This window comes from Argentina silus, assembly GCF_951799395.1.
Source record: "Argentina silus genome assembly, chromosome: 1".
NCBI classification, from domain to species: Eukaryota; Metazoa; Chordata; class Actinopteri; order Argentiniformes; family Argentinidae; genus Argentina; species Argentina silus.
The window spans coordinates 17,066,099-17,087,725 of NC_139655.1; the positions used below are offsets into that span (position 1 = coordinate 17,066,099).

Consider the following 21,627-nt stretch of genomic DNA (forward strand, 5'->3'; position numbering starts at 1 on the left):
AAGTTTGGTTATGATGAGGTACAACCACTGTACAACACGCCATTTCGCCTGGTGGGCAGTGCTATATACGTCACAGTGGACGTGTATGTGCCATTGACTGTGTTTGAGAGGATCAATTTTGAGCAGTGAACGATCATTGCTGATCAGCGCCTTTCAATCAATACCTGTTGCATGATGGGGATAAAATCTGTCTGACTTACTCAAAGTTCGGCTGTATATGATTTATTAGTGTCGCGAGATCGAGGTTCACGCAGTGAAGCGTTAAAATCCCAGAAATCTGAAGCCATGTCCCTCTACTGGGGTACGAAAGTCAAGTTTCCCCATTGACCCTCATTACAAATAGCTTACCGTTGGCCACTTTCGACATTCAGTGTTGTTATATTTATGTATCAAAAATAATTAGCAGCAGTCATCACCATAAATCACCTGCATCATAGTTAAAAGTCGATGGTACCCCACTGGAAAACGCATTGGAAACCCCATTGGAGAGCTGTGAAACGTCACTATCATGAATGTTTTCTTGACAGGTGTCCCTGAATCAGGAAACGCCCTATATGCCCTGATGTATAGACTGTGGTAGGATGAAAATCATTATGGTATTTGTGAGATCTACTGATTGCACATATGTTCAGTTGATGCTTGTGTTATGTGGTGATTATTCAAAGAGAATTCGTAGGATTTCAGTCACCGCCATGTTTTCAACTTCAGACTACAGATACACTGCATGTTCTCGCCTAGCCTTGCCTGAATTCTAGCCGGGTTCAATTTTGAAGTCAAACAATCCCAACGACTGTGGGGTGTGCACACGGCTACGTGGTCTGATCCTGTGCGTCTGTGGTAAACAAATCTGCAACGTGCGTGCGCTTGCGTACATTTACGTAATGGAGGACATATCCTTCTCTTTGGGATAACATCGGAAATACTATGTATCTAGACACAAACTGTACAGAGAACATTTATTGAATCAAGTTGACGTTGTTGGTAAGTGTGCGGATATAATTATCTTTTAGAAAGTTGGAATTTAAAGGTATCGTGGACTTATAGACGCGATTTCACTATGCAGTAATAGCAAGCTAACTGTTAGCTAGTATTACGTCGTTAGCCAAGCCAAGGCAAGATGAAAAGAGTCCGGTTTCCTTGAACTGTATGCATACTTTTAACAAATATGCAGTTTTTTTATAATTTGTCATATCGTACATATGGACGTCGTATTTATTGGTGTGTGTAGCTACCTAACTGTCTCTAGCTATCCAGCACTGTAGACTTCAGGGTAGGCCGTACGTGTCAGAAGTTCGAGATGCTGCTTGGTAAATGCTAAATGGGATTCTTAGTTGGGACGACCCGACTCTGACGTCACACCATTGAAGTTAAGATTTAAAACAGTTAGGTAACGGTTATGGTTAGAGTGAGGGTAGCTAATGGTTAAGGTTATGGTTTAGGGTAGGGTCGCCCTAAGGTCCCACTTTGCATCTAACCTTATAAATGAGAGCTACTGCTTTACCAGTCCAGAGGCTTTAGGTTGTGGGCGTGTCTGATTCGCACATTGAGGTACATCATGCATTATCAGACAAAAGATAATAGCTAGAGTCCGTTAGATTGTAGCTAGTGACTAAAGTAGCAATTATCAATTAATCCTTTTATGGCTAGCTAGCTACATAGTCTTTTTAGTTTTTTGCTTTGATGGCTAATAAACACGGATTGCACTTTTAAATAAATGGGGTGTGGCGATGGGCGTGTCCAATTGTTTGACTCGGTGTATGGAAAAACCGTGGTCATGATGGCAAGTGATGAATTCATTTTTCAGTAAAAACTGAACCAGAGGTGTAGACCAAAAAGTCTATGCTTTGGACATAATCATAAGCATCACACCTAGGGCAATATTTGGTGATCTATCAACAGTATGTTGCAGTTCTTCTGAATATGGGCTGAGTGAGAAGTTGGCAAGCAGTCTGTGAACAATAACGGTTGAAATTAGTAATTTGGGTAAAAGTAATTTGAATACATACTAGTACACCAAACAATGCCTACAGATGGTGAAGCTTAACTCTGATCTGCAGGGCCGTTGTGTTTGAGATAATGTCCGAAGTGGGACCCCAGAATCCCGTCTCCAAGGGGATCCAGACCTTTCACCCCACCAGTGAAGAGTTTCAGAACTTCAGCCGCTACATCGCCTACATGGAGTTCCAGGGAGCACACAAAGCAGGCCTGGCTAAAGTGAGTCCAGAAACAATTTCTGCTGAATGGTGATGATTATTTCATGATATACATTTATATACTAGCCTAGAGCCTCATCTTCCAAGTACCAATCTATCATGTCAGGCTAAAGCAACTACTGGAAATACTATTTTGTATCATGGAGCTTGCCTACAAGACAGTGTATTGATTTCTTTGGTTATTGGTTGACTATTTAGCATTAAAACACACAATAATAGCAGATAAATGGCATACATTTATTGAATGAAAAGAATGGAGCACTGAGTGGTACTTAAACTGTATGGATTTTATAGATTGTGCCCCCAAAGGACTGGAAACCCAGGGGTTCCTATGATGACATAGATGAGCTGGTAATCCCGGCACCTATACAGCAGGTGGTGACAGGCCAGTCAGGACTGTTCACCCAGTTCAATATGCAGAAGAAGGCCATGACTGTTCAAGAGTTCCGCAAGATGGCCAACAGCGACAAGTGAGCACCAACCAACACCGTAATAGTGTCTATGAATGGGTGATATATTTGTCATTTTGTGACATTGGTCTTTATAAAGGGATTTTGACATTGATCTGTCCAGGGAAATGTCTGTCTGTGTTGCAAATTACTTTGAAATGCCATTTGAGGAATCCTTATAGAGGACAAAGCGGTTAATGTGTAAAACTTTAATGTGTAAAACTTTATGAGAATAATTCAAGATGTTTTGTGATTTTGACCAGCTCCGTTTAAACTGCCGCTTAGAGCCCTTATATGAATCACAACATTTCTACTGATCAGCACTGATTGTTTTCCCTCCGCTATAGGTTCTCCACTCCTCTCTATGCTGACTTTGAGGAGCTGGAGAGAAAGTACTGGAAGAACGTGACCTTTAATCCCCCCATCTACGGGGCAGATGTGAACGGAACACTCTATGATCCTGTGAGTCATAGTGAATCCCTTCTTGGATATTGTTTGCAACGTTGATATATTGACATTGTAATTGTTGCTGTTTATGAGGTCGCAAGGGGAGATTTCTCATCAGTATTTTGTTGTTGGTCGAAGATATTATTTAAGCTCTTTGTCTAGGGCTGTCACAGTCATGAAATTTGAGTCAACAATTCATTGTTAGCCAAATAATCGTGATTACTGTTTCCGAGAGGGGGCGGGTGGATGAGGGTGTGCCCAAAAACTGTAGTAACATTTATTTTGAAATGACAGGCTGGTTTAGCTGCTGTGCTTTTATTATTCACAAGCATGAGTCTTGATTGCCAAATGCAGGTAGATTTTGTCATTGGCAGGTAAGTCTTTCAGTCTTACCAGCCACTTTGGCGGGTAGTCAACAAAGGTTTATGAATACTAAGCTTCCAGCTAAACTGGTGCGATCCGCAATTATGGTCACTGTTGATTCAACATTTGTGACACTCCTGCTGCTCCTGCCTCCTCCAGCTGACTGTAACTGCTGCGCATCTCACTCACGCTTCTCCTGACTTTCAAACAAACCCCTGAGTCTATGAACTTTCTTGTTACAACATTGTCTGTGGTTCCAACCTAAAATAAAGCATACTACACACGACAGCATGAGATAGCAACTTAGATGCAACCGCGTGAGATGACATGCAGGGGAAAAAATGTAGCGGTATTTTGACAGGGATAGGCACGAAACTTAAAGCCTACTACATGAGGTTTGTTCTGTGCAGGGAGTAATTTTCAATGCGTCAGAAGTCATGCTAATGTGTTTTTTGTGCCATTTGCCTTAATGTTGGTTTAAAAAAAATGTGGCTGGTGAATATTCTCATCCACCAGACACCTTGGCTGGTAGACCAAAAAGTTAATTTTATACCCTGCTCACAAGCTATTGATTGTTGTTACTAGCTCTACACAGGAACCTCTGCAGCTTGAAATGGTGCCAAGTAGCTGAAATTGACAGGTTCTTAAAACGTGCAGCAGCGTTTTCCACTTCCAAAAATGTGGACAATGCATCACAAGTTATGGGTTTAAGTTCTGAAAGAAAGTGAACTACTGCTTTAGAATGCTCTCCTGCCTCTCCCTCCCAAACCCTAGCAGCACTGGAATGTCTGTAAACCTGCAAGTATGTGCATTGTAGGAGGAAACGCAGAAAGTTTGCTAGATAGCTGGATAGGAAAGTGACAATTGTTCATGTTATTATTCAGTAATACATATGCTATTGAGTTGGCAAAATTTACTTGAAAAGAAAACTGGAAAATGATATAAACTTGATATATAAAATCACATGACCGCAATGGTTATTGGTGTGCCGATTATGCAACAACTGTGACAGCCCTAACTTTGTCTCAGTCATGTCACATGTCACATGCCACTGCTGCACTGATTGAATTGGACGAGGAGGATGATGATACTGAAAATCTGTCAACAACATGATTTTATTCATCTGATCACCAGAGTGTCACAGAGTGGAACATTGGCCACCTGAACACCATCCTGGACACAGTGGAGCATGAGAGTGGGATCACCATTGAAGGGGTGAACACCCCCTACCTTTATTTTGGCATGTGGAAGACCACCTTCGCCTGGCACACGGAGGACATGGACCTCTACAGCATAAACTACCTACACTTTGGAGAACCCAAGTCCTGGTAATGAACCACAGTCTGACTCTGAAAGTGTTGAGTAGTTTGTGTGAGAGGCAAGACATTAAATGTGACTGGTCCCTGTATCAACAGTAGCATGTTATTATGTTGGAAAAAAAAGTATTAAGTCAATTTAGATTTTTCTATGAACTGGCAGCAAAAGTGATGGTAGTGTTGTTTTAACAGACTATAAAAGATCATTTCTATATTTGTATACTAACAGGTACTGTGTTCCCCCAGAACATGGGAAAAGATTGGAGCGTCTTGCTCACGGTAAGAGTAAGGGGATGTTTGTGTAACGGACGCATGAGGCAATTTTGTAAGAGACCAAAACAAAGGTGGCACAGTAGTGATAAAGAAAAATTGCCTTTCAACTGCCTTAAGTCCAACACACTAACATTTGCGGCTGCTCTCTTGCAGGATTTTTTGCTGGCAGTGCTCAAAACTGTGAGGCCTTTCTAAGGCATAAGATGACCCTCATCTCGCCCTCTATACTGAGAAAATATGGCATTCCATTTGAGAAGGTAATTGTTCAGCTTAGCCTTGATTTTACACACAATTGTGCATTAATCTAATCACCGCTGTAAAAGGCTTAAAAACTACTGAGATAAAAACAACTTTTTTTGACAGAGGCTAAAAGCAGTGGCTCACCTTCCTCGTCAATCCCAACATTGACACAAACACATGCAAGCATTTTGTCCTCTTTTAGCTCAATATTCCAACATTTGGATTTAAAGTAAAGATTCTCAGCTTTAATTCAATGTTTTGTATTTTCAGATTGGTCTCACCATTTAGAATATTTTTTTTAAACATACTCCCACTATTTCAGGGCTCCAAAAGTATTGAGAAAAAAATCATATAATATCCAAATAAAGTACTCATGTTTAGGTTGGCACCAAAAGTATTGGCTTGTCAGGTGTGTTCCGTCACATCATTTGTGTAGGCATAAGAGAGCTGTCAATCTCTAGTATTCGCTCTTGGAGTCTGCTATTGGTGTCTGTCAACATGAGGACCAAAGAGACGTCAATGGAAGTCAAGGAAGCCATTATGAGGCTGAAATATCAGAAAAATCTATCAGAAACATAGCCAAAACCTCAGACGTACCAAAATCAAGAGTTTGTAACATCAGAAAAAAAAGAAAGAGCACTGGTGAGCTCAGCCATAACAAAACGGAAAACATCTACAGTGGATGACCAAATAATTCTCATAATTAGGAAAACCCCCAAAATAACTGTCCCACAGAGGGTCAGGAACACTCTCCAGGAGGTAGGCGTGAATGTGTCAGAGACTACCATCTGCAGAATACGTGACGGCAGAACTACAGAGGCTTCACTGCAAGGTGCAAACCTCTAGTTATCCTCAAAAAGGATGGTCATGTTACAGTTTGCTAAAAAGCCTGCAGAGGTTGTGGATAGATAAGACAATGTTGTCATGTACCAGAGTGATCATAAGAGGATTCAGAGAGTGTCTGCCCAAGATTTACAGCGTACCACCTCATCTGTGAAACATGGTGGACCCTCGTGCATTGGTGCTTTGGTTTGGGCATGTATAGCTGCCACAATAACTGGCTAACATGTCTTAATTGATGATGTTACTGCTGACAGCAGCAGCAGAATGTATTCTGAAGTGTACAGAAACATCTTGTCTGCTCGAGTACAAGCAAATGCCTCCAAATTCAATGGATGGCGCTCCATCATACAGTAAGACAATGACCCCAAACATACTGCCATAGCAACTAGGGAGTTTTTCAGGGCCAAAAAGCGGAGAGTTCTTGACTGGCCAATTCAATCTTCAGATTTAAATCCAATTGAACATGCATTTCATGTCCTGACAATAAGATTTTAGGCAAAAGAAACAACAACTGAAGATGCAGTACAGGCCTGGCAGAGCATCACCAGAGAAGATACCCACCGTCTGGTGGGGTCAATGGGTCGCAGACATTGCATGCAAAGGATTGTCGACCAAATACTAAACATGATTACTTGATTTGTCATCTTGTCATATTCCCGGTCTTGTGTTCCAGATCACACAGGAGGCTGGTGAGTTCATGGTGACGTTTCCCTATTCTTACCATGCTGGCTTTAACCACGGCTTCAATTGTGCAGAGTCTACCAACTTTGCCACCGAAAGATGGATTGAGTATGGCAAGAAAGCCACACTGGTAAGCAATATGACAAGAACATGTATGCCTTGACACCTAGACCCGCTTTTAGTTTAAAACTACAGTTGAGCAAATGTTAACCAATAGGAGATGGTGATGTACCTATGGAAGCATATAACTGCTTTAACAAAATCTTAAATTCAATGTGGCAAATGATTAATCAATATCATGTTTGCAATTCCTTTTCCCAAATGTGGATGCATTGTTTGTGACACAATGAAAATTTTAAATTCAAAACTGTATTGCATTATAATTTTTATGATTGAGTATGCACAATGCCTGCCAAATTAAAAAATATATATATTATAATAATAAGCAAAGTCTATTGGACTTTTGTTCTTAGTACAATACAGTACAATACTGCCATATCAATGTGGCAGTTTTGTACCGGATATGTATGACAATGAAAAGTCCAATAGACTTAGCTTTTTCTTTTTCAGTTTGGCAGGCATTAGGTGTACTCAGTCATGAAAATGATAATGCAATTATCAGTTTTGAATTTTAATATGTTTATTGTGTCACAAACAATGCATACACATTTCGGAAAAGGATTGCAAACACGATATTGATTCATCATTTGCCATTTAAGATTTAATTATTATTGGCTACACACTCAAACACAAATACATCACAATTGTTTAATCTCTTCCTTTTTTGCCTTATTTGACTGCAGTGTTCATGCAGGAAAGACATGGTGAAAATATCCATGGACGTGTTTGTGAAGAAGTACCAGCCGGACCGTTACGAACGCTGGCTAGCAGGGAGGGACACAGGGCCCATCGACCACTCACGCCCTACTCCTGAGGCCAAAGAGTTCCTGGGGGAGGAGCTTGGGAGCATCAGCAGCAGTTCCCAGGGGCCCTGTGTAGAGGAGCTCAACACTGACGGAGAACGAAAGAGGTCAGAAAAGAGGATGTTTACAGGGCCATTGTTTATAGATAGTGGAGTAAAACAGTCTGATATTTTGGGTTCTCATGGGGTAGGACAGTTGAACTAAGCTCATGAGGCATTTATAAGTAATATTCTTTAAGAATCAATGGCTATATTAATATATATATATTCATATTTATTAATTTGAAAGTCAAAAAATGGATGCACCAATCCCTGATAGCCCCACATTTGATAAAATATTAAATTACTGTATTAAGTTTTTGGTTGTTTCCATTGTCATTATATAAGGTTGTTTAGTTAGATCAAAAGGTTAAGCATCATCGAAAATCAGTTGCCTCTAAGCTAGTAGCTATCCAATACAACTGTAACTATGAGAGGGAGTAACAGCCAAAACATCTTCTGCTAACACACTCCTTTTATCCTCTTGTCTGATTTGTGAACCACCAGCCCCACACAGAGGATAGGGGCCAAGAGGCACAGAGTGTGTCTGGAGGTACCTGACACTGTGGTCTTCGGAGATGATAAAAAAGAAGAGGAGGAGGAGGAGGAGGAGGAGTACAGAAAGAAGGCTAGACTTAGCACTGGATCAGAGGACTGCAGTGGAGATGGAGGTATCATCACTGGTGATAGGATTAGACTCCAACCTTTTTAAAGGGGTTGTTAATGTAAAGTTTTTTGTATTTAAATCATTTTCACTTCAGTTAAAACACATGAGGTTAGATCGGATTTGTGTGTTAAATGGAATAGAATATGATGGAATATACAGTATATCTGCTTTTCAGGTCCTTGTGTATCAGTTATTTGCAAATGCTAGTCCCTTTGCTTCTCCTGACACTGATAATTGTATTTTCAGACCCACCAAAGCTGGTAATCACCCCATCAAAGCTCTTCCTGAGGGAGCCACCCTCTGTGAAAACAGACCCAGGCAGTGGCACACCTCTTCCTCCACAAGAGGCCACCATCAGCTCCACTACTACCCCTGCATCCTCCATATTGGCTCAAGCCCAGCAGTCCCTCAGGAATGGCCATGTCACTGTAGCGGCTCTCCCTAACAGGACCGGAGCCACGACCCAGTCTGCCCGACCAACCCTTAAACTAGGGGTGGCCAGTCTGCTCTTCCACAAGACCCTGAGCCCTAAGGAGGCCCTGCAGGTCCACAGCTATGCCCGTGAGAACCAGCAGCACCAACACCACACCCAGCTCCATGTGCACAGTTATGCTAGGGAGCACCAGCCACGCCTCCACCTCCAACACCAGGCACAGCATAAGGCCCAGGCCCAGGCCCAGGCTCAGGCTCAAACCCAGGCCACCGGCCATGGAAGGACAGAGCAGGGGGAGTGCCACAGCCTTCCCACCAAAGGAGAGCAGCATAACCAGGCCAAAGCATATACCAAGGGACAGCAGCAGCAGGCCAAGGCCCAGAGCCAAAGCCTCAGCCAGGGACAGCAGGAACAGCCTGGCAAGGCCCAGGCTCAGGAGGAGAGCCCTGAAGCTAAGGTGTTAAACAGGCTAGAGCCTGTCCAGACCCAAGCACAAACCTGGGCTGAGAAGAGGGTAGAGGTGGAAGAAGAGGCCCTCAGAAGGGACAAGCAGAAGGTTTGTGTACTTCCTCTTACCATTTATTCAAGAGGGCTTCATGCTTCATTATTGAAACACACCAGTACTCTATGATTGTGTCTGATGTAGGAGAAGTTGATGTAGTGGATATATGTCTTAATCATCATGGATGATTTCCACACATATGCTAATGCCTTCGAAAATTATGATACTGTAGATGTCCAAATGTCACTAGTTGTGGAAATCAATCAATGTTTAAATCAATTAATCTATTATCTCCAGAGTGAAATTAGTAGGAATCACTCACAAGATGCATATAATTCACTCACAGAGAAATGTAAAAAGCAGTTCATGGTGTATTATCAGTGATGATATGATTTTGCACTTAGTGGCTTATGGTCGTGTCTAGTGTTGATTGTTTGTTTTTATATTTACTGTCTGTTTTCTACGTGGTCCTTTGTAAAGCTGCTGCTAAAAATGAATTTCCTCATGGGGATTAATAAAGTACTACTACTCTACTCTCTGTTATACCCATGTAACTCATCATCTTGCTATAATGATTCCCCTTCTTCAGCAAATGTTCCCAAGTACAACACACTGCAAACAAACAGTCCAAGGTACGACATACTGCAAAAGTCTGAAGAGCAAACAGAAGACTGAGCTCTGCAAGCTGCCCCGTCAGCACCCACTTCTCAGGGAGTGCAGTAGTGATGATGGTGAGAGAACAGCAGACATTTCAGTTGCTTTATTTAGTTAGTTATTTAGTTTAGTCTTAATCCTTGATCTTTTGCCTGTCTCTTCATCTAACCTCCCTTCATGTGCTCTCTGTTTTTCTTGACCCCCCCCCCCCCCCTTCTCTCTGTCACCCACTCTCCCCCAGAGCTGTACCTGGATATAGAGGATGAACCAGAGAAGACAGACAAGTGGGCCAGACCACTGGCCCAGCTGTGGCAGAGCCGACCGTACAACCCAGACGCAGAGAGGGAGTACAACAAACACATGGGCTCGCAGGCGCCCTACTGCGCCATCTGCCTTCTCTTCCACACATACTACCAGGTAGAAAGGCAGAGTTCTTCCGGGTTTTGTTTTTACTTTAGCTGGTGTTCATGGACACCACAGGCGTAAAATACGTATGTCAAATACTTAAAAGTATATGTTTGATTTACTGAAGTTCCATTGTACCAAACTTATTCATGCGCAGCTCAATTATTTGAAAGTATTTGATATACAGTGCCTTCAGTCAGTATTCACCTCTTACCACATTTTGTTGTTACAGCCTGACTTTAAAATAGATTTAATTAATTGTGTTTATCACTCATCTACACAAAATACCCCATGGTGTCAAAGTCATTTTGTTTTTCTTTTTAATTAAAAATGAAGAGCCAATGTCTTGAATCAGTAATTATTCACCCCCCTTTGCTATGACACTCTTTAAATTAGCTCAAATGCAAACATATCTTAAGTTGAATTGAGTCTGAATCTGAGTGCAAGGATAATGTGATTTCGGAATGAATGTCTTTGTTTTCATAAGGTCTCTGATTTGCATAGGAATCAATTACACACTGTGGATCAGGTAAAATGAGCAAATGGAGAGGAGAAAACTGCTCTGGAATGCTACCCTGAAGCCCGGAGAGACAAAAATCTAAGTTGAATGGCTGAGAGGAAAAAGGCCAGTCGATGGGACATCATCCCAGTCACTCTACAAAATTGGTCTATATAACCAAGTGGCCAAAAAGAAATCCCTTAATGAAAAAAAATATATATTTCACATTCATAACTGTGTAACTTATTTACATTTGAGCTATTTTTAGGAGTGACATTTCAGCTTTTCATACATTTCTAAAAATATTTTCACTTTGACATTATTGGGTATTTTGTGTAGATCAGTGACAAAAACAATCTAAATTAAATCTATTTTTAAAGGGGGGTCAATAATGTCTTTTGACCAATGTCTGATGGACACCTAATCCAGGTCTTGGGAGTCCTACCGTTTTGTTTGCCCATTGTGTGACTTTCACATTCAAATCAACACTGTGGAGCGATGATGTGCAAAACCTCTTCTTTCACTTTGAATTGATGACCAATTTGAATGTATGCCATTAAGACGGTTGACTCCACTTGTATGACCTCTATTTCCCTTCTCCAGTTGGAGTCGGGCAGCGGCAGCCCTGGCCAGACTCTAGTGGGGCGGCGGGGGGGCAGGCAGAAGTCCAAGCCCCTGATCCCAGAGATGTGCTTTAGCACTACCACCAAGAAGGGTTTGAGCACAGAAGAAAAGGGCCATCTCACCACGCCACACTTGGAAGAGGACGGCACCAGCACACTTGTCAGCTGCTCCCAGTGCTGCGTCCGTGTCCATACCAGTGAGGACCTACTAACTCAGCTCATTCATTACATGTCTGTAAACAGTGCCTGTCTGTAATTGTTTTTGTTAATTCCAAAGGACAAAACTGATAATACATTTATTTATTTAGACAAGTTTAGTTTGTATACCTATAAATGAACTGACATGCACATTAATTTAGCTGCCTGGTTGTGGAATGCTGTTTCATTGACCTTTGTTAACAGAGAACAACTTTTTCTATTTACCCATTTCCCGCCAGGTTGCTATGGCGTGTCTGGAGACGAGGTGTCGGATGAATGGAAGTGTGCACGCTGTGAAGCCAATGCTATGACTGAGGTGAGTATAGGGTCAAGTCAAGTGGAACTGATACAGTGGACCTACAAGAACAGTGCCACCTTACACCAGCCCCACATTACCTGCGTAGCGTGCGCAAGCATTGCAAGAATAATGAAGGTTTGCATTCTAAACAATTTTGCCATCCACATTATCCGTGTGCATCGCAAGTGGCAAAACCGCAGTACTGTTTCTATTTGAGACACACCACACCAAGCAAACCTTTGAAAATCCTGCCTATTTCACCTCCTCATTGGCTTTTACCACCTGCATACAAAAAACATACTGGGAGGCTATAGATTTTGAGAAACAAGTTTATATGACCTTAAAATATCTCCAAGAATAAGTTCATTGATTCTGGAGATTTTCCACTTACTTGGACTGTTGTCAGCCCATCCACACACTTTGTATATTCATATTTCCATTCTTGAGCTTTCTTTGGCTGGCTCCGCGGCTAGCATTTAGCCATACCAGTGTACATGAATGGGATCACCTGTACACTATCAAAAGCACAGAAAACAGCTTTCAAAGCGTCTCCACACGAAATGTAAATCATGATTTAGTTATCAGGGGTTCCGTAGAAAAATATTATATTGATTTTATAGAAAATGATCTGTAATTGTGCTTTTGAAAAGAATGGACTAGCTACTTCAACCGAATGTTGTTGTCCATGTTATTCCGCTCAAGTGAATGTAATAAAAAATTAGTTCCAAACCGAGGGCAAAACGGGAAGTATTTTCAGTTGGAATAATATAGCCCACAAAGACATGACATGGCTGTAGAATCTCTTGTGGAGATGTTTTTAAGTAGTCATAAGTATAGCGTACAGGTGTTCCCATTCATGTACACTGGTATGGTTAAATACTAGCCCCGGAGCCAGCCAAGGAAAGCTCAAGAATATACCATATATGACCAAAAAGAGTGTTTGAATGTGCCTACAACACTCAAAGTAAGTGGAAAATTAGGTCTAACGTTAGGTCTAAAAAAAAACAAAAAACCTGAGCTATCCCTTTCACTAGCTAGCTAGTTTTAATATCCAGGTGGGTTTCATATTGTTTGGCTGTACATTTATCTGTAATTTTGCTATTTGCGCTCGCCTGTCCTGATTGCATTATTGTGGATATACAAAAATTACAGTTGCACGTTGGAGCTTGCGTGCGAGTAATGTGGGCCTGGTGTTAGCCTTCATTCTTATACTTGTCCCACACTGACTTCAGTATAGGGATCAGATTCATCTTTATTGAAAATCCTTGAAGATTCTAGAACTAAGCTTTTTAAAAAGCTGGGTAGGAATATGATAGATAATAATGGGTGATTTACAGTATGTTTTAAAGTAACAAAGTTGCTTTACTTCCTGAATATACTTGAAAAACAGGGTCAAACACAGTGGAAGGTGGATCTTTTCATCACTCACTTCTTAAGGTCATGATTTTGTAAAATGATTTATACTACCTCTGAAGTCAGGAGTGAACATATACCATTGTCTAATTGGACAGCTCAACAAACAGTCAGATTATTCATTGTTATGGGGAAATCAGGCCAAACATTTACGGATTTAACCTCATTAATTTTGATCAATACAGTTGCTGAAAATGCATGTCCTATCTTGCACAGCAGCGTACATGCCAAGTCTCTAATCGTTTGACACAACATTCTTTGATTAATTCACCCAAGCCAATTTAGTTAAATGAAATTCTGCTTCTTGTATATCTCTTGGATGCTGTCCCAGGCTGACTCAACCATTTATACCACTAGAGGGTGATGAGCATACTGTGGCACAGTACTTAATCACCATAATCTCACAATTTTATAGCAAAGTTTCTCTAATCGTGCTCCCACAACAGTAACCTACTGTATGATAAGATAACAACAAAAACCTGCTAATACAAACTGTGATAGTGAAGTACTCTTTGGCCGGATCCATTTTAGACTTATAGCCAAGGTAGGAATTTAATTGGCAGGGAAAACTGATCTCAGAGCAGTGCCATAGTCTGCTTTAAACACTGGTTCAAGGTCAGGAGTCATCTGTGTGTCTGTCTGTCTGTCTGTCTCTGCCCCCAGGACTGCTGTCTGTGTCCACTGCGAGGCGGGGCTCTGCAGAGAGCCAACAATGACAAGTAAGTAACACAGTGGTTAGAGGACCTACTCTCTAATGGAACCCCTCTAAAAGCTTTGTGAACCACATTACTACAACCACTCTACAGCCAGTGGTCTCACTCTTTCAACTAAATGCCTGTAGATGAAGCTAGCTTCTTTCTTAAATGGCTTGTGATAGTGAGGGACTGCTAGCTTGCAGGGCATCTTGTGCCAGTGTATTGTAAAACATTTGATGTGATGAGTAAGATTCATATGGTTTTGTGTATATGTGTTTTAAAATCAAATTGTGTTCTTATTTCCTTGAGGGGTAGCAAGAAGGCACATTATTGTCCCTCAGTGGATACTTGCCCCTGTGTTTTATATACTTCCCCAAGATGTTATGGTCATTGTGATGACATATTTCCTGTATCCTGCACAGGTGGGTGCATGTGTTGTGTGCAGTCACGATCCTGGAGGCTCGCTTCATGGACATTATTGACCGCAGTCCCGTTGACCTCAGTGGTATACCTCTCCAGAGATTTAAACTGGTGAGCAATCGTATGCCATGGGTTACATTCAGTATAAACATACATGGGTGGCTTATGATGCTGGGCAATTCATCTCAACTTCATTTTATTGTTGTTTCATGTCTGTCACTTTATTGAGCCTGAATTCAGACCCTTCTGAATGAAACCCATGCGGAATTGTTGTCTTCTAGGCAGAAACTAACTATTTTCTTCATTAAGGGCATTGTACTGTACTGTAGCATGGCGCCATCGCTAGTAGATCAGTCAGTTTGTGGTGTTTCACTTCTCACTCTGACTGCCTCTTTGGTCTACAGGGAGGAAGGAGAGTATACACAAGTGTTCTTAGTCATGTACAAAACTAGGAGGTTGAAATATGAGAAAGGACATTGATCTCAATGGTCTTCTCTTCACCCCCCTCCGCTTCTTCCTCTCACTTTTATCCACTCCTTTTCTGACTCTTCCTCCTCTCACACCTCTCCCTCTGCCTTCTCCATTGCTTCCTTTCATTTTTATCCTCCACTTACCACTTTTATACTCCTCGTCCTCTCATGCCACACCCCTCCTGCCTCTCCCCTTTCATCCCATTGCTCCTACTCCCCCACCCCCTCCTCTGTCTCCCCCCTCCCCCTTGTAGAAGTGTCACCTCTGCAGGCAGCGGATAAGGAGGGAGATGACAGGCTGTTGCGTGCAGTGCTCTCATGGCAGATGCTCCACAGCCTTCCACCCCACCTGCGCCCAGGCAGCAGGCGTACTCCTGCACCCGGACGACTGGCCCTTCATAGTTCACGTCACCTGCTCCAAACACAAGGCATCCACCATCCCAGAGGTACCTGAGTGGACACTCATGTTTGTCAAGTGGTCCTGGGGGAGACAAAGCACGTTCGGGCTTTTAGTCTCATCCTAGGGCTATCACTTCTGATGAGCGAATCAACTGATGTATCTGGTGTTACTGCTGAGCTGGGATGAAAGCCTGCAGTACTGCAGCTCAAAGACCAGGAATATTATCTCACACCTGTTTGTTGCACACCTGTTTGGTACTACTGTATCACATGTTTATAGAGGGCCACTTTAAAACCAGGCATCCACTAAGAATACGCTGGTAAAGTAGAACGTCACTGGAGACGGAACGTTATTTTTTGTAAGCATTATTTCGATTTCCCCATCATCACGGAAATGGAGACAGCATGTAAAACTGTGCAGGTTAGAAGATTTATTTAAAAAATATATATATATAATGTCGCTAATATAGCTTTTTTCAGCTATATTAGCGACATTAGCTAGTACATTACTTGTACTAGCACACATCTCTAATATCAAATAAAACATATTTTATCACATTCAACAATCAACAATCTATTTTAAATAGCTATATTTACAGTATCCTATAGAGCTTTCTATACAAGCTTGCTATGTTTGTCTCCATTTCCGTTGTCATAGTATTCTTTGATTTTATTGCATTCACTTTACCAGCGTATTGACACAATAGTGTATTTTCTTCCAGCATCAGTGGATCGTGTGAAGTTCTTGTTTGGGTAGCTGTCTATTTTGCATGCATCTTAATTTAAAGGGAGGGGGATTTCTTTGAAGATGGATGAGAAAAGGGACATGCATCCCATAATTGGACGTAATTAAATGTTGAGCAACAACAAATGATGATAACCAGAGACCCTATGGCCATAGAAGAGCATGGCTTCTGGCACACCTGCAAGTCCAGACAGGTATAATCAGTATCATTCTTACCTTGGAAATTATTAGGATATATTTGTAATCATTTCCTAGACCATGCTGCTTATTGTGGCAACAATACAACCAATACAGTGCCCTGCGTAAGTAATGGGACAGTGAAGCATTGTTTTCTACTTTTAGCTCGACACTCCAAAAGTTTGGATTTGAAATACGGTTAAGGTAGAGATTATCAGCTTTTACTTGATGGTATTTGTGTACATGTTGAGGACCAACCTTAATCTTTAAACAGTAGCACAAAGATGGTTTGTGTGTCTTTTACACTCCCGTAATTGGCCATGTTGAAATCAGAACAGAGACCACCAACTCTGCTGTGCTGGTTGTCTTTGTACCTCTGGCACAAATCTCAGAACCCAGAATCTCATCTCTCGATCAATAACCGCATCAGACTCACTTGCATTACGGATCGTAGACTTTGTGAGACTACTCTGGCTTGAGTCAAAACAGGAGCTACACATTAAAGGTTGAACATTTATATTATTATTTTTACCTGCAGTGTCTCTCTGGTGTTGAAGCTCAGTGCTTTATAATTCACTAATTAGGGAGGGAGAATACATGTTGTACAGAAGAGATGTAAAGACAGGACTAATGCTCAATGAAATGCAAATTAATGTGCTACAAGATAATTACTTTCAGCTACTTGATCTTTTGAATACCTCAGATTAACTAGTTTAAGTTAACTATGTTCCAACTCCACCGTACTTCACATAATACTTTCAGTTGCCAAATGTTGTATTTGTTGATGTTGTACATACTTGATGTTATCTCTAAATGGTCACCCATTTATGGTATATTGAGTGAAAGTCAAGTAAGGAAAGTCAATTAAGTCACTCATAATATTGGACCCGCATTTAATGATTTGATGGTGTGGTAATGGCCCTCTCTTTGCTCCCAGCGTGATACAGCTTCCATGCGAGAGTTGGAGGTGGGCCAGAAGGTAATCTGCAAGTACAGAAATGGCCGCTACTACCATTGCGAGGTGGTGGAGCTGACCACTGCCACCTTCTATGAGGTTATCTTTGATGACGGCTCCTTTAGCGATAACCTCTTCCCAGAGGACATAGAGGTAAGGAAATGTCATCAGTGTCGAAAGCAGCCTCTCATGATTTGTTACGGAATCCTACTTATCATTTACCAGTTGCGTGCTATAATAATAACCCTGTTATTGCTGTAGCTTGTCATGCAACAAAGTTTCTCCTGAAATTTTACTTTTGTTGCTGTTGTATTTTCTGATGTGACACTATAATAAAATAACTCTGCCGTTGTGAAACGTCCACCTCCTTCCCTGACTTTTCCTAAATGATTTTTTAAACATAATAGCTTTGTTACAATTTCAAAATCACACATAGAAACGAATCTGGAAGTATTTTCATGATTTGCTGATAGCCAACATCTCCAAGTCACGCCCTTGAGGCGGGATTAACACCTGCTCCCAAAATGGTCCATTTGCGCCATAGCTTTACCGTCATCATGGTGATTAGAAACTGACCCTACAGTTATGAATGGCGTACCCATTTCAACCGGAATAGGTCGCACACATGGACAGAAAGTCAGTGATAACAATACCGAAAGTGGGCAGTCAATAGCGTAATGATGTGCATAATGGATGATGCAAACAATATTCTCTCCCGCATGTGTCTGCTGTGTGTGTCGGATTTATAAAAAAAACAGTTTGTGCGCTCAGTTTTATTTAGTTACTTCCCTTTGCTGATTGCAAAAACGTAATCAGATCGCTCCGTTCCTCTTGTGTTCTATGGCATATTGACCATATCTGTGTGTACCCTGTATGATTTCAGAACCGGGACTGCGTCCAGTTGGGTCCACCATCAGAGGGAGACGTGGTGCAAGTGCGCTGGACTGATGGACTGCTGTATGGGGCCAAGTTTGTAGCGTCACACTCCATCCCAATGTATCAGGTAACAGAACCACAACAACAGCATTGCACCCGACGGCATTATAATTGCAACAATACCACAAACAGATACAAGGGGATATTTATAGCAACGGTGTGTGGTGGGAAAGTGCAACTGTTAAAAAAACACATCAAAATATCTATTGCCAAAACTGTTTTAAGTATTTATACTGATTTGCTTTTATACGTAGGTTTATTGTAATAACTGAGGTTATCGTTTCCGAATTAGCTACTGCCTGGTTTGTTTACAAGCACCGCGCTCGCGCATTCATCAATCACTTGTGTTTGCTAAAGTGCGTCTTAGCTTAGACGCACCTCCGTGACTGGCTGGGATGTGCAAAGCACTATGGACGTTGTAGTAATTAATCATTCTGACATTACTTCCTGATTGGATAAAAGGCTGTTTTCTCGTTTATCTGCCTTTACATTTATTTTGTCTATTTAGGTAACAAAGACAACTAATTTAACTTGCTGTTGAGTTGTGGTGACAGTTGGTGAAATTTTCCTTTAAGAAGAACCATATGTCATGTTCAATAGGCATGAAAACAACTGAAAACGTTCTGAAACGATAAATGAAAATGTTAGACACATTCAGGTAGAACTTTCTCTTGGTAGAACTTTCTCTTGATAGAACTTTCTCTTATTTTGTGTCTTCTGAACACAACCTGTTTTCAGAATCCCTTGTCATGGTTGCGTTATCATGCTGAGGTTCTCTGTGTGTATGCCGCCACAGGTGGAGTTTGAAGACGGCTCACAGCTCTCAGCCAAGAGGGAAGATGTCTACAGTCTAGACGAAGACCTACCTAAACGAGTCAAGTCCCGAATGGTGCGACACGCCCAATGTTCATTAAGCAAAATTGTATCAAATTGAACGCATGATAAGGTTATTCTATGGATTTTTATTTGATGTTATTACAATTTGTTGGTATGAAGTCTGGCTGTTGTGTATGTTTCTGAATTTTGTGTCACACTCATGGCTTCTCTCTCTAACCCCCCCTCCTTCCCCCAAACTCAGTCGGTGGCATCAGACATGCGATTTGATGGGATCTTCACAGAGAAGGAGGTCAAACAAGATTCCAAAAGACAACGGGTCATCAACTCCCGCTACAGAGAGGACTACATTGAGCCTGTCATATACAGAGCCATCATGGAGTAACCGTCCCTTCCACTTACGCCCCACACACCCAGAGAGCAGGGGCATCTCCAGACACCTAAAGCCTGGTGATGTGTCTCCATCCTGAGCACTGTTTGGAAAAATCTCCCTCTCTGGATGTAGACGGTTTCCATGCCCCTTGGGCATTTTTTTAAAATCACGGCTGGGACTTTAAGGGACTTTCGGTGTGCAGAATTACACTGAAATCCCCTCTTATTTCTGTGAATGGTAACTTCTTCCTCCTCTGCTGTCCATTAAGCAAATAGGGAACCACCAATAGAATAGGAACTGCCCATGAAACTGGGACAGGAGATTGTTTTCAACTTGTGATGACCCCCTGCTCATGTCCAGGTATTCTTGCCTCCATTTCTGCTCTGCATTATCTCCTGCTGAATTTGTTTCTTCATTGACAACTTGTTTAAGTGACATTCTAACCTCACATTTTTCAGATTATAAAGCTTTGATCGGGCCTAAGCAATTAAACTGTTTACACAACAAACATGATAGTTGGTGGAATAATTTTACATTTTTAGAATAACAGGCATGATTGATAGGCCTAAGGATGTCATTTTACAGTGCATGACATTATTCAATAGGATTTTCTGTAAGATGTTTTCTCTTTGACATCTCAAGTGCTTCACATGCTTTGCAATACATGAATTCTCTGTCAATTCTCCAGTACTTTGAATGTGCCGGTTTGATTGTGCAAGTCTACTGTGATGATAGGTTAGAATAAGTTTAGAAGCCCAAGCCTTAAGTGCAAGAGGCCATGTTCTCTTGTGTTTAGCTCTAAAACTAAAGCTTTGGATTTATTCCATTTAATTTATATCAGTTTGTGTGCGTTTGAAAACACAACTGTTTGTACTACAGCTTGCTGTGCTTCCAATCTCCAAAACTCCCAAGATACATTTATATTTTGTTATATGAATGGGGTTTTGAGCATTTGTTGGTTCACGTTTTTCTAAATGTTCTTGGTTCCCTTTCTTTTGTTAAGCCATCCTGTATAGGATTGGCAGTGTGTATGCCAAGGTGGGTCAAGTTCCTTGTTCTGCAATCAGCACTTATTAACTTTCTAAGTACCCAACGGCATGTCTGTCATTATCTATACAGATGTCTGTTTAGTCAAGGTACATTACTGAGCATGAGCACTAGTTTCGGCCAGTGATGGCTAAGTTGTAGAATAGTTGGTTTATGGGTTTCATCCCAACTAGTGTGACCATAAACCCCAGGCAGTTGAATAGGGAAAAATATATTTTCATAAGTAGTTTTTCTCCATTTCATGCTTTACCAAAATACGTTGTTGACATGAATGGTAACTGTCTTTGGAATGTATTGTATGTAGCTAATTTAAAGCTGTAAACTGTATCTCAGGAGGACACGCACACCTCTTGAACCATGCCCATCGAGCCGCTTTGTTGCCATAGCTACTGTTTGAAACGCTTGTTTTCATTAGGTATGTGTGCTGGACGCATTAACTATCTGCACTCTATTTGTAAAGCTTCAACTGTTACAGTAAAGACCAGACTGAGGAAAATGACCGCTTCATGTTTTTATTTCCTCTTCCCTCAGACACTTGCCTCAAACGTCCTGTAAGACTTCATTCCACAGTTGAATAACTACATCACAAAATATGTTCCTGCGTATGAGTTTTTCTAATTTTGTAGTTTATTAAAGTAGTATTTATAACTGTTTGTTTCAAGTTCACAAGTATATTAACTTCAATATGTCATTCCTATCAGGCTGTTGACATTTGCAATGTTACAATGACACAGCACTAATGCAATGTCACAAGACCAAACTCAAGTGCTGTTGAAACAAGAACAGATACTGTTAATCAACAAATAGATATGCACATCCTTAAATATTATACCGGTGCTGGGCCATAAACGATTAAATAATGAAAGAAAAGCCTGCACATGGAATCTGCTGCTTTATTACAAAACAATGTTTCGCCCAACAGGTAGCCTTCGTCAGGTGACCTCAGTAGTTCTGTATATTCCTCTGGCATTTAGCATTTCTACACAGCTAGAGTAGGCTGCTATATTCACTGGGAAGCAATGTTAACATTGTAACAGACAGAACTATAAGACACCTCTGTTTGACCCCTATACTCTATTTATGCCCCTGGTGGATCTC

At 41.3% G+C, this 21,627-nt stretch overlaps 1 protein-coding gene across 1 annotated transcript; it reads left to right on the plus strand.

Moving 5' to 3' along the window:
- Positions 1–878: 878 nt before the first annotated feature.
- LOC310802126 (lysine-specific demethylase 4A-like) lies at positions 879–21,126 on the plus strand. Its single transcript, XM_083666416.1, has 22 exons — positions 879–981; positions 2,058–2,214; positions 2,508–2,683; positions 3,010–3,124; positions 4,607–4,800; positions 5,018–5,067; positions 5,215–5,318; positions 6,818–6,955; positions 7,629–7,855; positions 8,294–8,457; positions 8,700–9,442; positions 9,978–10,119; positions 10,284–10,459; positions 11,550–11,766; positions 12,007–12,083; positions 14,142–14,197; positions 14,596–14,704; positions 15,318–15,509; positions 17,322–17,492; positions 18,223–18,342; positions 19,072–19,164; positions 19,354–21,126. Exons 2-22 carry the CDS (start codon positions 2,077–2,079, stop codon positions 19,492–19,494), a joined length of 3,543 nt encoding a protein of 1,180 aa, XP_083522542.1. The 5' UTR covers positions 879–981; positions 2,058–2,076; the 3' UTR covers positions 19,495–21,126.
- The last annotated feature ends 501 nt before the right edge of the window (positions 21,127–21,627 follow it).